At 40.1% G+C, this 16231-nt stretch overlaps 1 protein-coding gene across 1 annotated transcript in view; it reads left to right on the plus strand.

Annotated features, from left to right (window-relative positions):
* Positions 1 to 16231, plus strand: part of LOC309720465 (ankyrin-3-like) — an 89209-nt gene that overhangs the window by 13633 nt on the left and 59345 nt on the right. The window contains exons 2-3 of the mRNA XM_082557443.1: positions 15436 to 15537; positions 15807 to 15905. Coding sequence (XP_082413569.1) covers positions 15436 to 15537; positions 15807 to 15905 — 201 coding nt within the window. The remainder of the gene's footprint in view (positions 1 to 15435; positions 15538 to 15806; positions 15906 to 16231) is intronic.

Here is a 16231-nt window from a genome sequence, read left to right on the forward strand (position 1 = left end):
TATTTCAGCTTGTTTGAAACACTTCAAATTTGTTTCTTTTCCTTTTATTGGCCAGTCTCAGGTTTGTGTTTGTGTTTGTAACTCAGCCCAGATATCCAACATTCAGCTGCCTCTCCACTGCTGATGTTGAAACTGGTGTTTTTTGGGTACCATTTGTAATCAAGCTGCCAGATAGGCACCTGTGAGGTGTTTCTCTACCTCATGACTTTGATGTACTTTACCTGCTGCTTAGTTTTGCACACCAACGTCTCTCTCTAGTTAGAGCCAGTTTGTGATGTTCTGTCAGGGTAGTAGTACTTGCAGTTGTGTGAAATCTTAAGGGTTTTTTTTTTAAGTTGCTTTGTTTATTTTGTGTTGTTTCCTGACATGGAATGGTTTTGTTTTTGTTGATTAAGAACAATGTGGAAAGTTGAGCTTTTTTAAGACTTGAATCAAATCCACAGATACTGATGCTCTGGACACTTTCAGAGTTATTAAACTTTTTTTTTCTGGACAAGAACAGGACATCTCTGCTAGCCTGAGTTAACAGATTATAAAACAGAAACAGTACAAAAGGAGAGATAAGACAAGGGTGCTGAAAAAAATGAAGTAAAATTAAGCATAGCAGATCTGAATCCACCAGGGACAGAACGATGTTGCAGAGAGCAGGAGGACTCTCGACTCACTCTGTGTGTGTGTGTGTGTGTGTGTGTGTGTGTGTGTGTGTGTGTGTGTGTGTGTGTGTTGTAGAGAGAGTAAGAGTGAACGTGTATACTGCTCTGTTGGCTGCTACAGCAATGCTGACTGTCCCTATCAGTCAAGGTTATGTCTTATTATAGGTCATTAGTCTCTCTGCTCAGCTGTGACCTTGGCGGTACCTGCAGGAGCATGTATATACACCATAGTAGTCAAAAAGCTGTGTGTGTGTGTGTCTCTAAGTGTTGTTTATGTATGTGTACCTAGGCTGCAGCCTTGATGAGCACTGAGTTCTGGCTATCCGTGTGATAGATGAGTGGACACACGGGGTCACAGAGGGTTAGCTAACACACCCATATGCGGGGGGCAGGGAATGGATGTCACTCACAGATTTAGTGCTACAGGACTGATGCTGGTCTAAAGTAAAAGTGCTGCCACCCACAATAAAAAAAAATGTCTGCTGTGCAGGACAATAGCTTGTGTTCTAACTGCCAACAGACATTTACTGGTTGCTTTTCTTTTCCCATTCTGACAGTTACACTGAGACACGCAGACCACAACTGGCTATATCATCAAATTCTAACACACCTATTAGACTCATTTTTGTGGATTTAAAGAAATAATCCAGGAGTTTACGTGCCATAAAATAGTCTGGCACATACACTCCCACAAAACCACAACACTTTTACACTTTTTTATTTATGTCTTTCTTGTGTATTTGGTATTCTAATATCTGAAAAAATGCAAAGCTTGGCAGTACTTAGTACATAGTACATAGTACAATCCATGGGTCTAACCACATATAATGGAAATATACAATATTATATTACTCATCAGAATTACAATTTTCATACACATTTTAATCCTCTGAGGGCCCAAGATCAGTGTGGTAGTTTAGTTCAGAGCTTGTTCCAAAATCGATGCTGTGCCAGTTGATTAGATATTTAATTTAGTATAATTTACCACTGTTCCACTTGTAGCTTGCTCTGACGGTGAACTGTGTTTTGGATGTTGTATAGAATCAGATTGGTCATAACTGATCTAAAGCCAGTCTTATTTAATGGACTGAATAAATGTGAGTTTAGGAACTCTGAGATGCTGAAATGCATCGATTGTCCCGTGCTAAACAGCACAGATGTTAGAGACTCTGCTCATAAGCATAGCCAGCATTAAATAGCAGACAGCATCAGAGAGAGAGATTTTACATTTGGGGTTTTTTTTGAAGGTCACATGATATGTCTTTACATGGCATTGTTTGTGTGCACTGACATCTGCTGGTGTTATTAATTTAAATCAGTTGCTCTATGCAGAGACGCTTGGATTGCTATTCCAGCGCTCGGTCCACTTGTCAAAGCCTTTACAGTCTTTTGGTTTCCAGGATTAGCCTTTACTATTATTGTGATGAGTTTTAAATAAAACTAAATATAATTTAGAGTGTGCAAATTGTTTAAAATGCTTTTTGCTCTTAAAGAAATCAAGACGTTTCTGTGTATTAGTGTGTCCTTTGAGAAATGGACCACTTCAGGGTAACAAAACACAGGTGAATTTCTCTACACAACACACTCACATTGCCTGTCTTGTTGCCATGTTCAGGGAGCACTGCTATTAAGGATTTGGGCCTTACCATTCAACAGCCTATTACTTTGTGTTGCCTGAGGGGCAGCTGGCTGTTTCAGCACCTAATAGCCTTCTGTTTGCCAGAAAGAAATGCCAGGATATTATTCCAGTGTAAGAAACAGAATGTGTTACAGCTTCTGTATTTGCAGAAAAGAGTAGATATTTAAAAGGTATAAATGAAGGATAATCAGTTGTATTGGTGAGCAGGATGATGGGCAAATCCAGTGTAAATCCATGTTCACGCTCATATTTTTTCACATCACTTTGTTTCTTTCCTCTTCTCCTCGGTCAGAAATCCTTGGCCTCGTGTCAAAGGGGCGATCGTGGAGAATTAGATTATAGTCCCGTAATTTTGACAATTTCTACTGAGCAATTCATGCTCGTGTATGTGTTTAGTTTAAGTGCTTGTTTGCACATGTGCGACTGTCTAACTGCATGCTTGTTTGTGTGCGCACTGTGTGGAGACTGGGGGGGCTCAGAGGGGACAGATGGCTCATGGTCTGTTCTCGTCTGGTGCTCTCTGTCTGCCAAAGATCAGGCAAAAACAGGTACAGCACTCTGTTTTTTTCAGCCCTGCACCGACAGGGGAAAAGCAGGACTTTTTATTCTTCCTGTTTTATAGATAGCTTTATGAGCTCTCATAATGTTACGGTCAAAACTACAGAAATGACATTTACAGCAGATTTTGTTGTACCTCAGTGTCAGACAATGAACGCATGATTTTCTTCTGTGGCTCTTTAATGTGGTAAATGTTTAGCTGGAAGACTGTAGCATACTTTTTGACTGGCACGTGTTTGTATTCCATCTTCCAGACTCTAAGACTTTAATAATTTATCAGGGGGATTTCTGAATTTGCTCTGCCGGGTTTTCTTAGTTCAAAGACATCTTGACTAAGTGTGTCCTGCATCAGACCGTACCCCCCTTTTTTACACGCTGTATTATTTGACTTTGAAATAACAGCTGTTTGCCACAGTGCAAGCAAGAAAATGAGCAAGAAAAGATTTTTAAATGATAAAAGTTATGCAAAAGGTTTACCATGCCAATGAGTACACGTTAACATACCAGCTGTGCATTTTGCTCAGTGATGGACAATTCACATCTTATTGATCTTTCTCAGCCATCATAGCCATTTGTGATAATGGGGATGGGGAGTTTTTATACTTGGCTTTTCCTCTTTTCCTATTTAAAGCCTTGGAAAGACCCTCTTGGTCTTCTGCAGGGGCCTTGGAGACGTATAACATAAATACATCTTATACAGAGACACACTGGCTGCACACGAAAACATAAAGATATTTTTCATACTTACCTATAGTACTTCAATTTGTTAACAAGATCAGCTAATTCCAATGTTTTTGAAGACCACTTGAACATCATAACCCATGAAGACTGAGACAAAGAAACATTAAAGGCCTCAAGCGTTTTCTAAAGTCAGAGGCTTTAAACAAACAGGATGTTGGAAAGATAAATGCACAAAAAAAACTGGCAACAAATCATACTACCTTAAAACTTGATTACATAACTCTGAATGTCATCTTGAATTCAGTTTCACCGTGTCCTGTTAAATTTAGGACTAGATGCCAGATGGGCATTTAGTGTCTGACACTATCCAGAGTACTTTCAGTTATTGTAGCAGAGCTGTGGTGCTGGGCTAGTTGAGCTAATGTGGAATTTACAAGGTGCATAGATGCTATAGTTAGCTTGCTGCTTACATACTAAGGCTAGGATTGTAAACCAAAGAAGCTCATTCCCTTTTTGACCTCAAGAATGAAATTGAGGAAGCTCAGTGAAGCAAGGGAGTAAAGATTTTCACTAACGATGTGTGCAGTTGATGAAGTGAGATCAGGAGCCTCTGTTCATCTTCCTTTTCCTCCAGATCATTGGTAGTAGCTTAAACAGTCCTTATAAACTGACACAGAGGAAAAAAAGCCAATTCTCTATTCAGACTAATCATGTCAGTTCAGGCTGCTCAATTTTATATATGCATGTTTCTCATTTACATTTTCTCCTCAGATCTTTCTTTTTGAGCGTTTTGTGAGTCATCACATTTGGGACTGTAAGCTTTTGTCTTTTTCAGGTCTTTTACAGCCGAGCTTCTTTCATGTGTTACCCCCACACACACTTTCAAATGTATTTATTTATAAGTCACATGTACCTTTTTCTCTAGTCCATATAAAGACACACACAGATGCACACACTAAAAGTTATTGCAGTTTCAGCTCCCACAGCTCATTACCTGCTGTTCAGCCAGGACTGGGTCTTACACTCATTACAGTCCATCTACCGGTTAGTCATTTGCATTTTTATGTCACATTTTTATGTCACAAAGAAAGGAAACTCACTCACATGAAAATGTGACTGTAGAGGACTGCCCCTTTTTAAACACAAAAGGTCTGTTAAAGTGGTTATGGGTTTATTGTTTCTTTCAAATTGCTTAACTTCTCACCAAGTGCACATGATAGGTTATTGAAATTAACGTGTTGAAAACATGCAGTGATGAGTCCAAAAATCATTAGTCCTTGTGAGCAGCAAAATCACTCAGTGGTTAGTAGCAGCCTTACCTCAGAGTAAGGAGGTCTTGGGTCTAAATCTGCGCAGTGCTGCAAAGCTCGAGACTTCTAATTCCTGGTTAAAAACATTTCTCAACGCCAGAATAGTGTATCAATGGGGAAGCATCTTGTCACAGTTCACTCCAAACAAAATCTCTGACTGATGCATTGTTCTCTAACTGAACAACACAAACAAGGAATCTAAATGAATTTACGAATGCATTTCTACATTTTAACTTGTCCTTCTTCTGGATGTGTATTCTATCCACCAAAACACTGTTGGTGTTGACGATGCTTAGCTAATTCCACAGTGAGGTTTGCGATTCTTTGCACAGTTGTCATGCAGGAGACTGCCCACCAGAGTCCAGTGTTTGACTGCTCAGCAGAGTCTTCTGCAGGTCACACTGAGGTTAGAGATGGTGAGCTGAGGGAAAAAGAGGAGTTGTCTCTGAATTAAAGCCAGACTCTGATATGTTGTTTAATTTTCTTTGCCCTTTTAGCCCAGAGCCCTTTTTATCTGCCCAAAGTCTGTTTCCTCCTCGTGCCTGTGCGCAGCACCGTGTGACCATCGATCTTCTGGAGCCTGTTTTAGGATGACTTTTTGGCGCGACAGCTATCGATCGAGTATGGTGCACTTGTGTGTAGATTTAGCTATACAGGTGAAATCCAATGCGACATTATGATGTCACCCATGTCAGTGTCAGCGTTACTGGCCCTAGACAGCAGGGAGACAGGACATTTCATGTCATGTGCAACAGTAGTACTAACAGTAACATGATAATAGGTGATAGAAATGTTTTAATTACCTACACACGGCTGCAGCAGAATCAAAGGAAATACTGACACTTGATTATAAAATGTATTAAGTCAAATATTAAATGTATTAATCAGATATTTTTAAGATGATTTACTCCGGTCTGTACTAGTTTTTAAAAGCTAGATTATATTAGCCACACTGCATAGTTGTAGTTGAAGCTTACTTATTGAGTGGTTCACCTACTTTCCATGTTCTCCTTTCCTTCTCCTACTCTCCTTTCTCCCCCTCCTTGCTGCCTTCCCAGCTTTCTCCCTCACTTCCCCTCCTAACCTCCCTCCCTAATGGTTTCATGTCCCAGGTGACACAGGGGAGCTGTGCCCTTGAGCACGCTTCACGCAGCAGGAGCATTAAATATCTGTGTATGTGCGCGTGTGTGTGCTTGTGGGGGTGTGTGAGATGTAAATTTTCAAAAGACTTTTAAGCATACACCCTGGAATAATGAAAGTGTGATATTTTATAGCCTCTGTGAGGTAGCTCAGTTCTCGTAAGTGTTTGTAAACTGGAAAGGAAAGCTGGGCAACAATTTGCAAAGACGTTTATTTTCTAGTACGACAAAAACCTCCAAGAACTGTTCGAGTACAGTGTGCTGAGCTGTATATCATGCTGGTAATTTTATTTGAAAATAGTTTGTCAATTGGATTTTCAGAAAATGCACTGCCATGTTATTACTGCAGGGTGGCAGAATATTTTTCCTCCCAAAACTTTTATCTCTGATTAAAGTAACGTGTTTACGTCCTGTTTAGATTTTAAGTAAGTGAAAGAAAGGTTGAAAAATTTACAGATTAACAATACTGTGAATTTAAATTAAAATAAAGTAAATAAAATAGATTCTGATCATCCTTTTTTTGCCGTGACGTATGGTTCTGCACTATACAAGGAAAAACCCTGACGTCACTATGTGTGTGTGTGAAGGTGAATAAATGGTGGAAGACATATTGGTTCTCTGTTTCTTGCAATTAATTTATGTTATTTTTTATTTCAAAGAATACGATTTAAAATAACACACACTAAAATACCACACAAATGCCACCAGAATATTAAATATATATATATATATATATATATATATATATATATATATAGTTTGTTTTTTTCCCAAGTAAAATACTAAACCAGGACTAAACCAGTGGCTGTGATTGCTGGCAGCCGCTACCAGTCGTGAGTGCCAGAAAAGATAATTTTCCATAAGTAGGCCCGACTCTCTTCCCCTTTTGTTGTGACCTCCCCCGTAACCATGGTAACCATGCCTTTTCCAAGGAAGGCTGCTTATTGCAGCGTTACTGTGAAGGGACCTGTGATCCACCAATCACATGTTCAGCTCGCCACTTCTGGTCCAGAGCATCTGTCACTCCCTCTGCCACTTCTCACGTGCACTAGTCTCCCTCTCTCTCTCTCTGCATTTAAATTTCCCTGACTCCCGCTGATTGTCCCCAACTCTCTTTATCTGTCGTCTGGCAGTTTATAGAGCTGGAAAATACCCAGAATGCAGTGGTGTTATTCATCCGGAATAGTAACAGAATGCACTGGCCTTTGCTGAGAGATGGAGTGCATGTGACTGACTATTCTGTCTGTGTTTACATCAGTGTCTGTGATACTCTCTGCTGCCAGGAGAGTCCCCAGTAAGAAAATAACAATTTATTGTCAAAATCTTACATGCAACGTATTAGGGATTTTCCATATGCTGGCATTTAACCACAGTATTTATTTAGATAATCTTTGGATTAGATTATCTTCCACTGAAAATAGTATTAGTAATATGTATTTTGGGGGGGTTTTATGCTCATGCTGGATTTTCTAAAAGCATAAAAACATTATTTTGTTTTACTTTTGAGCTTCAGTTCAGATGTGTTTATTTTACTTTTATAGCATCTTTTAACAACAGCACTGATCTCAAAGCACTTTAAATTTCTATAACCACGGTCTTTTCGCCCTTCGTTTCCTGTGTAGTTAACCGGTTGTGTATCTCATTTTCCCCATGCCATGGCCCTGCATTCCCACTTTAAATTTTTTTTTACTTGATGATTTTCTTTCTATACTATGTACACAAAAGAAGCTTCATTCTCATTAAAGGAAATACTCTATTTTATCTATATGAGGGATGACACAAGATGCCCACTCACTGTGAATTTCCTGGACATTTCCCTGCGTTATTCCCACATGGGTGCAGTTGGATTTTATATCAAGGAGCTGGCAGAGTGAAGTTAGTTTAATGTCCAATCTGACTGATCTAGACATTTGCATTTTCACGTACAGCTGTATCAGGTAGTGTCAGTGAGAGGTTCGGGGCTACAGTGCACAGTGTAGCACAGGAAATGGGACAAAAGGGCTAAGAAGAAAAAGAGAGAGAGAGATAAAAACCACCTAATCAATGGTGTTTTGGGGTCTTTTCATGCTGTTTGTTGACATTAAAAAGATACATGTTGATATGTAGTGTTATAATGGCTATTATCACATTGTCTTTCTGCTTTATCGACTGCAAATGTGCAGTTGGAGCAATGGACCAATCTTTTAGCTTTATAAACATGCAACTGAAAGCTATGTGAAAGCATAACAGCAGCGGGTGGTCTTGGAAGATGAATGATCAGATTGCATGCCACCCACAGGTGCAATAATCCTGGATAAAATATACACCTCACTAGTTATGCTGGATGTTATGCTTAACTTGCTCATACAGATAGTGATCAGATCCAGCTCTTCATGTAGAGCAGTGAGTTCACTTGGTTGCTGTCTTACTGTGTGGGGGGATTATCCAGCAGAATCTGCGAGGAGAAGTGGGGCGTGCCTGCTGAGGGGTGAGAGGTGGAGAGACAGAGGGTGTCCCTAATACTGACGGAAAAGCTCCTAATCCTCTGTTAAAATATCCCCATTGACCGTTGGGGGTGCCCCTCGGATCCACCTGCCCCTAGGATAGTGTGTGGTGTTATTGTTGTTGTTGTCTGTTGTTATTGGAATTATAAACCCCATAAACCACCCCCAGTAGGCACGCAAAGTCTCACTGCTGCTAGCTCCCATGTTCTCAGATCCCCCTGGCTCATTTTACACAACTAGGTAGAGCCGCCCCAGCCGGGACATTAACTCACAACACTCAAACTGGTCTTTTGTTAGGGGAAAATAGCTGATAAGCAGGATGACAATAAAAAGCCGTGTGCTGGCAGACCCTGTGTGAGGCAGGGAGAGTGAACCAGAGAGAATGAGTGGGAGGGAAAGAGGGCAAGTGGGTGGGATAACAAGAGGGGTTGAGGGGGGGTGGCATTTTAGCGAAAGTATTTGTTTCAGCTGCTATTTTCAGTTTGGCCCATGTCCATCATTGACTACCCAACCTTGGATATCAAGATAACGGTAGCAACCCCCACCTACCTACCCTGAGAGTAAATGAAGGTGAGAAAGAAAAGGAAGGAGGCAGAGAGGGAGGGAGAAGCCTCAGCTATTATGGTAAGTCAGGGTGCTCTTCCTGCACACTCCCTGATTTGAAGGTGCTTTCTGGGGCAGGGGCCAGCTTCTGTGAGGCAGCAGGGATTTACTCTTGTTGACATTTGATAAAAAAGACACCAAGAGGGGACAGGGAGGGAGAGAGGCAGCAGAGGGGATTTGGCATGTGTCCTTTCTACAGCGTGAAAGACTACGAGATGTTCAGTGCTTTGTTTACTCGCTACAGCAGTGCTGTGTAGACCTCCTCTCTAGTTTTTCCTCCTGACATCAATTTCCTTTACCCTCTGCAATACGTCTTCAGCTTCCCTCCATCCCTTTGTCTGGTGTGTGGGGCATCAACCAGGCAGAAGAAGGGGCTGCCTCCAATTACTCGTATGCTAGCACATCTTAGTTTAAAAAAAAATCCTTTGTTAACTGAACAAGTTGCACCTTGCTCTTTCCTCTGAGTGGATAGGATGGATGGTCAGGAGGCTGAGATAAGGGCAGGACTAACTAACGGACTGACTTAGCAAATGACTGCTTGGCTGGCTGGCCACTCTGAGCTCAGGTTTCACTGCTTGTCATTCTGAGGAGAGAGAGAAAGAGGGAAATAAAGTGATCATGGCGGTGGAGGAGGGTGCTGTCTTCCTAACCCAAGTGAGTAGTGCTAGAATTTCTGCCTGGATTAATTTGATTTATTTTGCAGTTTTGTTTATTGACTCACTCAGAGGTTAATATTGTGAATTTAGAACCATTTTGTGAACCATTAGAATGGTACTGGTCTCATGTCATTCATTTGTACTAGGCTGTGGCTGCGTATGAACATGGAAAGTCAACTGATCTTAATGAACAGAGCTTGAAGTGACTGTGTGATTGTTTGATCCTGCATGGCAATACTAGATCATGTTTTTGACTGGACTGATATTTGCCCATACAAATTGTACACATCCAAAATGTAGGTAAGTAAATATGTGAGTTCAGCTGAAACTTTTATTGAATTACTGTAGTGTGATAATATTCTCAGTAAAGCTGTTTCATTGTTGAACGCTCTGGATTAATGAATTTTTTCCAAAGTGATTTACTTTAGTTACTTGCTCATTCATTCATTCATTCATTCTTTTGCTTTCTAAGTCACACAGTGTCTCACTGCCGCTTAGCCTAAAAGCTTTATTAGAACCACTTGTCTGCGCCATGTGCTGATGGTACATGCAACTCTTACATTTAAAATCAGAGAAGATTAAAAAAATGTCACATCTCTTCATATAGATATCATGTTATCACTTAACATCCATGTCTCTAAAAGGTTTAATTAAGATTTTCTGGTGTGAGCTTGTTGACAGTGAAATGATGGATTAATCAGCAGCAGCTTTTCTGTATTTTGCATGGAGAAAAAGAAAGAAGTCAAGTTTCCATGGGGAAATAAGCAAGGCTGGGGATTTGGGAAGTTTGGCTATTTAGAGCTGAGAGGAATGGATGTTGTGGTTGCTGAGATGAGGTTCTTTGGCACTCATAGAAGATGTGGCCTGTTACTCAATGCCCCTGACTCTCTGCTTGTAGAGCTCTGTGAGTTTTGTGTTGTCAGGAGAGCAGGGGATAAAATCAAACAATACAGCTGCTGCTGGTCTGGCTCTCCTCTTCTAAGCTCCCTCAGTTCACACAGCGCCTACAGCGATGACATCAACGCGTGTGTGTCTACATTGTTTTTATCTGTGGTGCAGCGGTTAGTTCTGTCCCCTCATGCTATGAAAGGTCCTGATTTGAAGCACAGCTGGGGTCCTACTTTGTGGAATTTGCACATGCCCACTTGGGTTTGTTTCAGGTACATGCGTGTTTTTAGACTCCACAGTCCAAAAACATGCATGTTAGGCTCATTAGTGATTCTAAATTGACTTCGGATGACTGGTATTTAAAGTGTATATAATAAAGCGCTATATGAATGCGTGGTTAAATGCGGCTTGTAGTCTAAAGTGCTTTGGATGGTCAGTAAGATTAGAAAAGTGCTATATAAATGCTGTTCCACTCAGTGTGCGAGCTTCTGCTTTGTTGTGAGCTTGGTATATAGTGCCAAGCTGACATCATTGTAGTCTGGAAAGACAGGATATCAGTTCTTTATACTAAGTACCTTCTATCCAGATAGACTATCACTGCGTTGATGTCATGAAGCGAAAAGGTGCCAATTACAGATTCAGCAAAAATGAAAACAAACAGCAGCAGCAACGGGTCGTGAAGTTCAAATTCAAGAAGTGAATGATGTGACCCACCCAAAATCTGACCGTTATGCCTTTACTAGCATCTTGAGGCGACTTTTGTTGTGATTTGGCGCTATATAAATAAAATTGAATTGAATTGAACTTAATTTCATCCTTTTGTGTCATACTGTAATGCTAATTTTATTCTAATAGCTGGATATCAGATTTGCCTTTGGAAGGAAAGAAAACTCCAAGAACAACAAAAAAAAGAAAACAGATCTATTTTCTTTATCCAAAAATGTTACTGTGAGTAGATTCTCATTTTCCAAGTTTATTGTGGGAGAGTAGCATTTGTTGACACCACACATGCATTGTTACCAGCTTACAGTATATATCATGTGAGCAAAAACAGGGAATGTTTACTAGATATTTGAAATCTGTACTATCAAAATTTCAGTAGGGATTGTGCTTTGTTCCCATGCTTCCCTTTTTTGAAGAGGCAGATTGAACCTTTAAGGGTTTGTTCTTCTTCAAAGAGCGTATCCACTCTATGAAACAGGTGCTGTAGTGTTATCAAACACATGCATTTTGGTTCATCAAATGCCAGCACAAAGGCCTAGCTGCTTTTTATTCACATTTCTTTTTCTTCATTTTAAAGAGCATCTGCAGGCAGTGGCGACAGGGCTCTATTAATTTTTAACCCATATGGTTAATTCTCATTTTTATAGCATCTTACCTGAAAGTTAGCTCAATTTTTGACTCTTTCAGATGTTAATTTGGAGTGATGGCATAATTTCAGGCTTTTTTCGTTAGCACTTGTGTGCCAGATTTCGCTCTCGTCCTCTACTTTCTATCTAACATGAGATTAATGCTTTCCTTCAGGCTTAACCTAGTCTTTAATGGCCCCATTTTCTTTGAACCTCTGATCTGTGGAGGCTTAATAATATTTCTCTTACTAATCTCATACCCAGTCGTGTGTAATACTTCATTCACAAAGACTCCAAGATCCCTCATGTTAGACATAGATGGGGATGGCTGTGGGGCTGGACGTTTTGGTCACTGTATTAAGGGATAAACTGAAATCAGTAATAATGTAGATATGGATGTGGACTACTTAATCTGTTGCGAGAAGCAAAGAGCACCATGTGATATTTAAAAGACTATGCAAGTTGTCATAGAAACACGTAAAAGCTCTTAATAAAGTAACTTTTCTGTAATGAAGTTTATATATTTTTTCTGTCTCATCTGCTGCCAACCAGTCATCCCTCATTTAATATCTGTATTAAACGATTAAAGGCTGCATTAGATATCATGTTCGACCTAGGTAATATTTGATGGTGTAAATCAAGCAGCAGTATTGGTGCATGCTGTCTTTCCACAGCAGTGTGACCTTTGCATTTCCATGTCAGGGGGTTTCAGAGCGGTCACGCATTTGGTTGCACTCAAGAGCTCATACGTGGGTCAGACATTGCAGAGCATGCTTCACAGTGAGGACACATGGCAGTTAGTAGGAAACATCTTAGTTGGTGGGAAACACAAACATATGCTGCACAGATATTATAGTATGTGGAGAGACTTCAGTAAGTCAATAAAAAGGCAATACCCATTTAAGTTTTGGCAAATAAACATTTTATATGTTTCCTTCCCATCTTCGATATTGTTCAGAACCACTATAGTTAAAATTAGATTATTTCCATATGCAGTAATTTCCACTTTGTGATGTGACATGCCACCCTTTAAGTGTATAGTGATAACAGACATGACGCTGATTAAGACAGAAACAGCATGAAAGGACGAGTTGGGTTGGAAGTGAGTTGCAAAGAGCAGCTTTAAAGCATCTTAAATAGTATGAACTCTATGAGAACTACCCATAGGATGCATAAAAGAGTGTCTGATGAGCAAGTTGATGTAATCTGGAACTGAAGACAGATGATCTACAGGATTGTGGAATGTGCTCGACTTCAAGGCCTGCCTGAATTTATGCTGTGTTTAATTCTGCGGCGGAAAAATGTGTATGATGTTTTTTGGAGGGGAAAACGACATCATGGTGTTGCTTTTTTTATTTTTACAGCCCCCCTTCAATATTTAATATCAATATTTTCTCACCATTCCTGCATAGCCAGCACTTCTCACTGTAAAGAAGGTTGAAAACAAATGAAACGTAGACCTAACAGAAGACAGAAAATAAAAATGATGACAAGAAAGAGGGTGGCTGCTGACTGTGGCTGGGCCACAGGTTATCATAAAAGATCTACTCACTGTATTATGCTGAATTTTAAGTAAAGGTTATGCTTAATTTTAAGTTAATTGCTGTGGAGATTGTTTACATTACATCACGTTGTTTATAAAGCTATTTGGAGGTATTTCTCTGAAGAAGATCCAGAGCATAGCACTAGATGTTTAAAGGCTTTCAGTATCACAGCCCGGTACAATTCAGCAGTGCTAATGCTAAGTAATGCTAAGATAATCACAGCCACACACACTGATAGAGCATCAATCTTAAGAAAGAATCTCAAGCTTTTATTATGCCTCTTTAGACCTTTGAGACATTTATAATATTACCTCTGCACATGCATTTGATAAAGTTAAGAGCTGAATTTTTCTTTAATTGTTCTCGGTGCATGGCTCATTTTTGCTGTTTACTTATCATGCTGGTTCGGTACCACGCATGACTTTTTCTCAAGGCCACAAGAGCAGAAATATCATTAGTGATTCAGTGCTATCACACATTCCTCAGAGGGTTGGGGCTATGGAAAAAGGAAGGAGAAATCTCTAGATGTGGCTGCAGATATATAAGTTTTAGCTTAATGGTTTCTTGTAATCTTGTAATCAGGAAATGACTCGGGTTCCAGTTAACACTGCCTCATTTGTATTTAATTTGTTTGTCCACACATGTGTGCAAGAGCACAAACAGAAATATTTTCCTCTCAAACTTTTATACAGACTAGTGGAACAATCTAATACTGGTGTCTTGTTCCCTCACATTTTGGCAAAGGGTCAGATCCCTCTATGCTCGTCAGAGTTATTTCTGGACAAGCACAGTGGAGGGGGAGGCAGAGAATACAACATTGGATAACCACTTGTACCATTGCCCTGCTGCGTTTATCCTACATGTCTCTGGATGCAAGCTAAATTTAGCAAGTCTGGGCTTTTGATAAATCAGGGGAATTTGGTTTTGTGCCCCTGTTATGAAGCAGCATATCACAGCATCTCTCCCTCCTGCTCTCAGCAGCACCAGTGCTGAGTTTTACAAAATGCTCTTTGCAAGGCTGCTGCGAAGAAGGGAGACAAAATGTGCAGAGTTTGCTGTGTGTCATTTTATGTCAGACCTAATGTCCTCTGAGGTAACATGAACACAGAAAAGAAACTACCTTCGTCTCTTCTATTCTCTTTTTTTTTTTTAGCTTTCTCCTTCTCCTTCTCTTTTTCTTTCTTCTCTCTTCCTCCTTTCCATCTCGCTCCCTCCCTTTCTTTTCTTCTCTACACGCACATGCTCACCACATTTGTTATGGGGCAAAAAAAAAAAAAAATGCTTGCCTCATCATTATATTTTGGTGTGCAAAGCCCTATTTCTGTAGTGAAATAAAGGACAGCTGAGCAGAACAGCGGATGCTCTGCTTCTCATAGCACGGCAACGTAGAGTCATAACTGCTTTGCTGGTGGACAGAAAACATCTCAGAGGAAAAGAGGAGGTCTCTGTGGCAGCTGTAACGACCACCCGGTCACTGAACTTCTTTCACTGGGGAATCATGGACATTTGGATTTAACAAAGCTGCAATAACATTTCGGTGGGATCTGATGGATGATGAAGGATGATGTGAATTGTCGGGAAGATATGCTTGGGCTCTCTCATTTCTCATGGATTTACTTCTTGAAATGTTTGTGTTTTCTCGCTTTGAAGCACAAGTAGACTTTTTTTTGTTCGCAGTGTAAAAATGAACACATTGCATCTGTGGATATTAGCTTTGTTTTTTTGCCAAGATAAGATGTTTTTGGATGTCTGAGAAATTATGACAGAGTTCTACCTGGTACAGTAATGCACATGCTTTGTTCTACTGTGGGCTTAAAGATGTGTTATGTTTAAATCAAGACAGTGCTTAATTCGTCTCTCTTTGTTCTTGCTCTCTCTCTCATCTGCCTCTCGTGCCCTCTTTCGCTCTCTTTGTTTCCTCCTCCTCTTAAGTCTGATAGCAATGCCAGTTACCTACGAGCTGCCCGGGCAGGGAACCTCGAAAAAGTCCTTGACTACCTCAAGTCTGGGGTTGAGATTAACATTTGCAATCAAGTAAGTTTTTACCATTTAAACTGTCATGTCCTTATGCATGCTCATTGATTTTAGAATTAAAGAAGCATGTTAGGGTACGCATTAAGCTGCAATGCTTCCCAAGCTAAATTTAAGAGGACTACAAGATTCATGTATAACTTAATAAACACTATCTTACCATAAATAAAACATAGATGATTTTAGCCAACGTATCATTGACAATCAAACGTAATCTCATATTATCTCATCATGCATAAGACCCCTAACTCCTATAAATGTTTCCTTCCTAGAATGGTCTAAATGCTCTTCATCTGGCCTCCAAGGAGGGACATGTAGAGGTTGTTGCTGAGCTGTTGAAGCTCGGAGCCACTGTGGACGCAGCCACAAAGGTAAGACCAACTCCATCAGGTATAATGGAAGACTATATTTGGACCGAGCGCGGATCATGGCATCTCTGTAGGATTAAACAGTATGCAGAATCAGTACGACGAAGTGTGCAGCCTTTGTTAGTGTTTGATACTGGATCAATATTTAATGACGTCTATGGGGACTACTGCTGGAAGCAGACAAGGTAATTAGCCATACGAAAATAATAGAATGTGTGCTAGAATGAAGCAAAAGAGTGTGTTGCAAGAATTGTATGTATTAAACATATAGATAAGTAAAACCAGTTGTAGTGTTATTTTATGTATTGTAAAAACATGCATATATTTTA

The sequence above is a fragment of the Aulonocara stuartgranti genome, assembly GCF_965226115.1.
Source record: "Aulonocara stuartgranti genome assembly, chromosome: 13".
NCBI lineage: Eukaryota > Metazoa > Chordata > Actinopteri > Cichliformes > Cichlidae > Aulonocara > Aulonocara stuartgranti.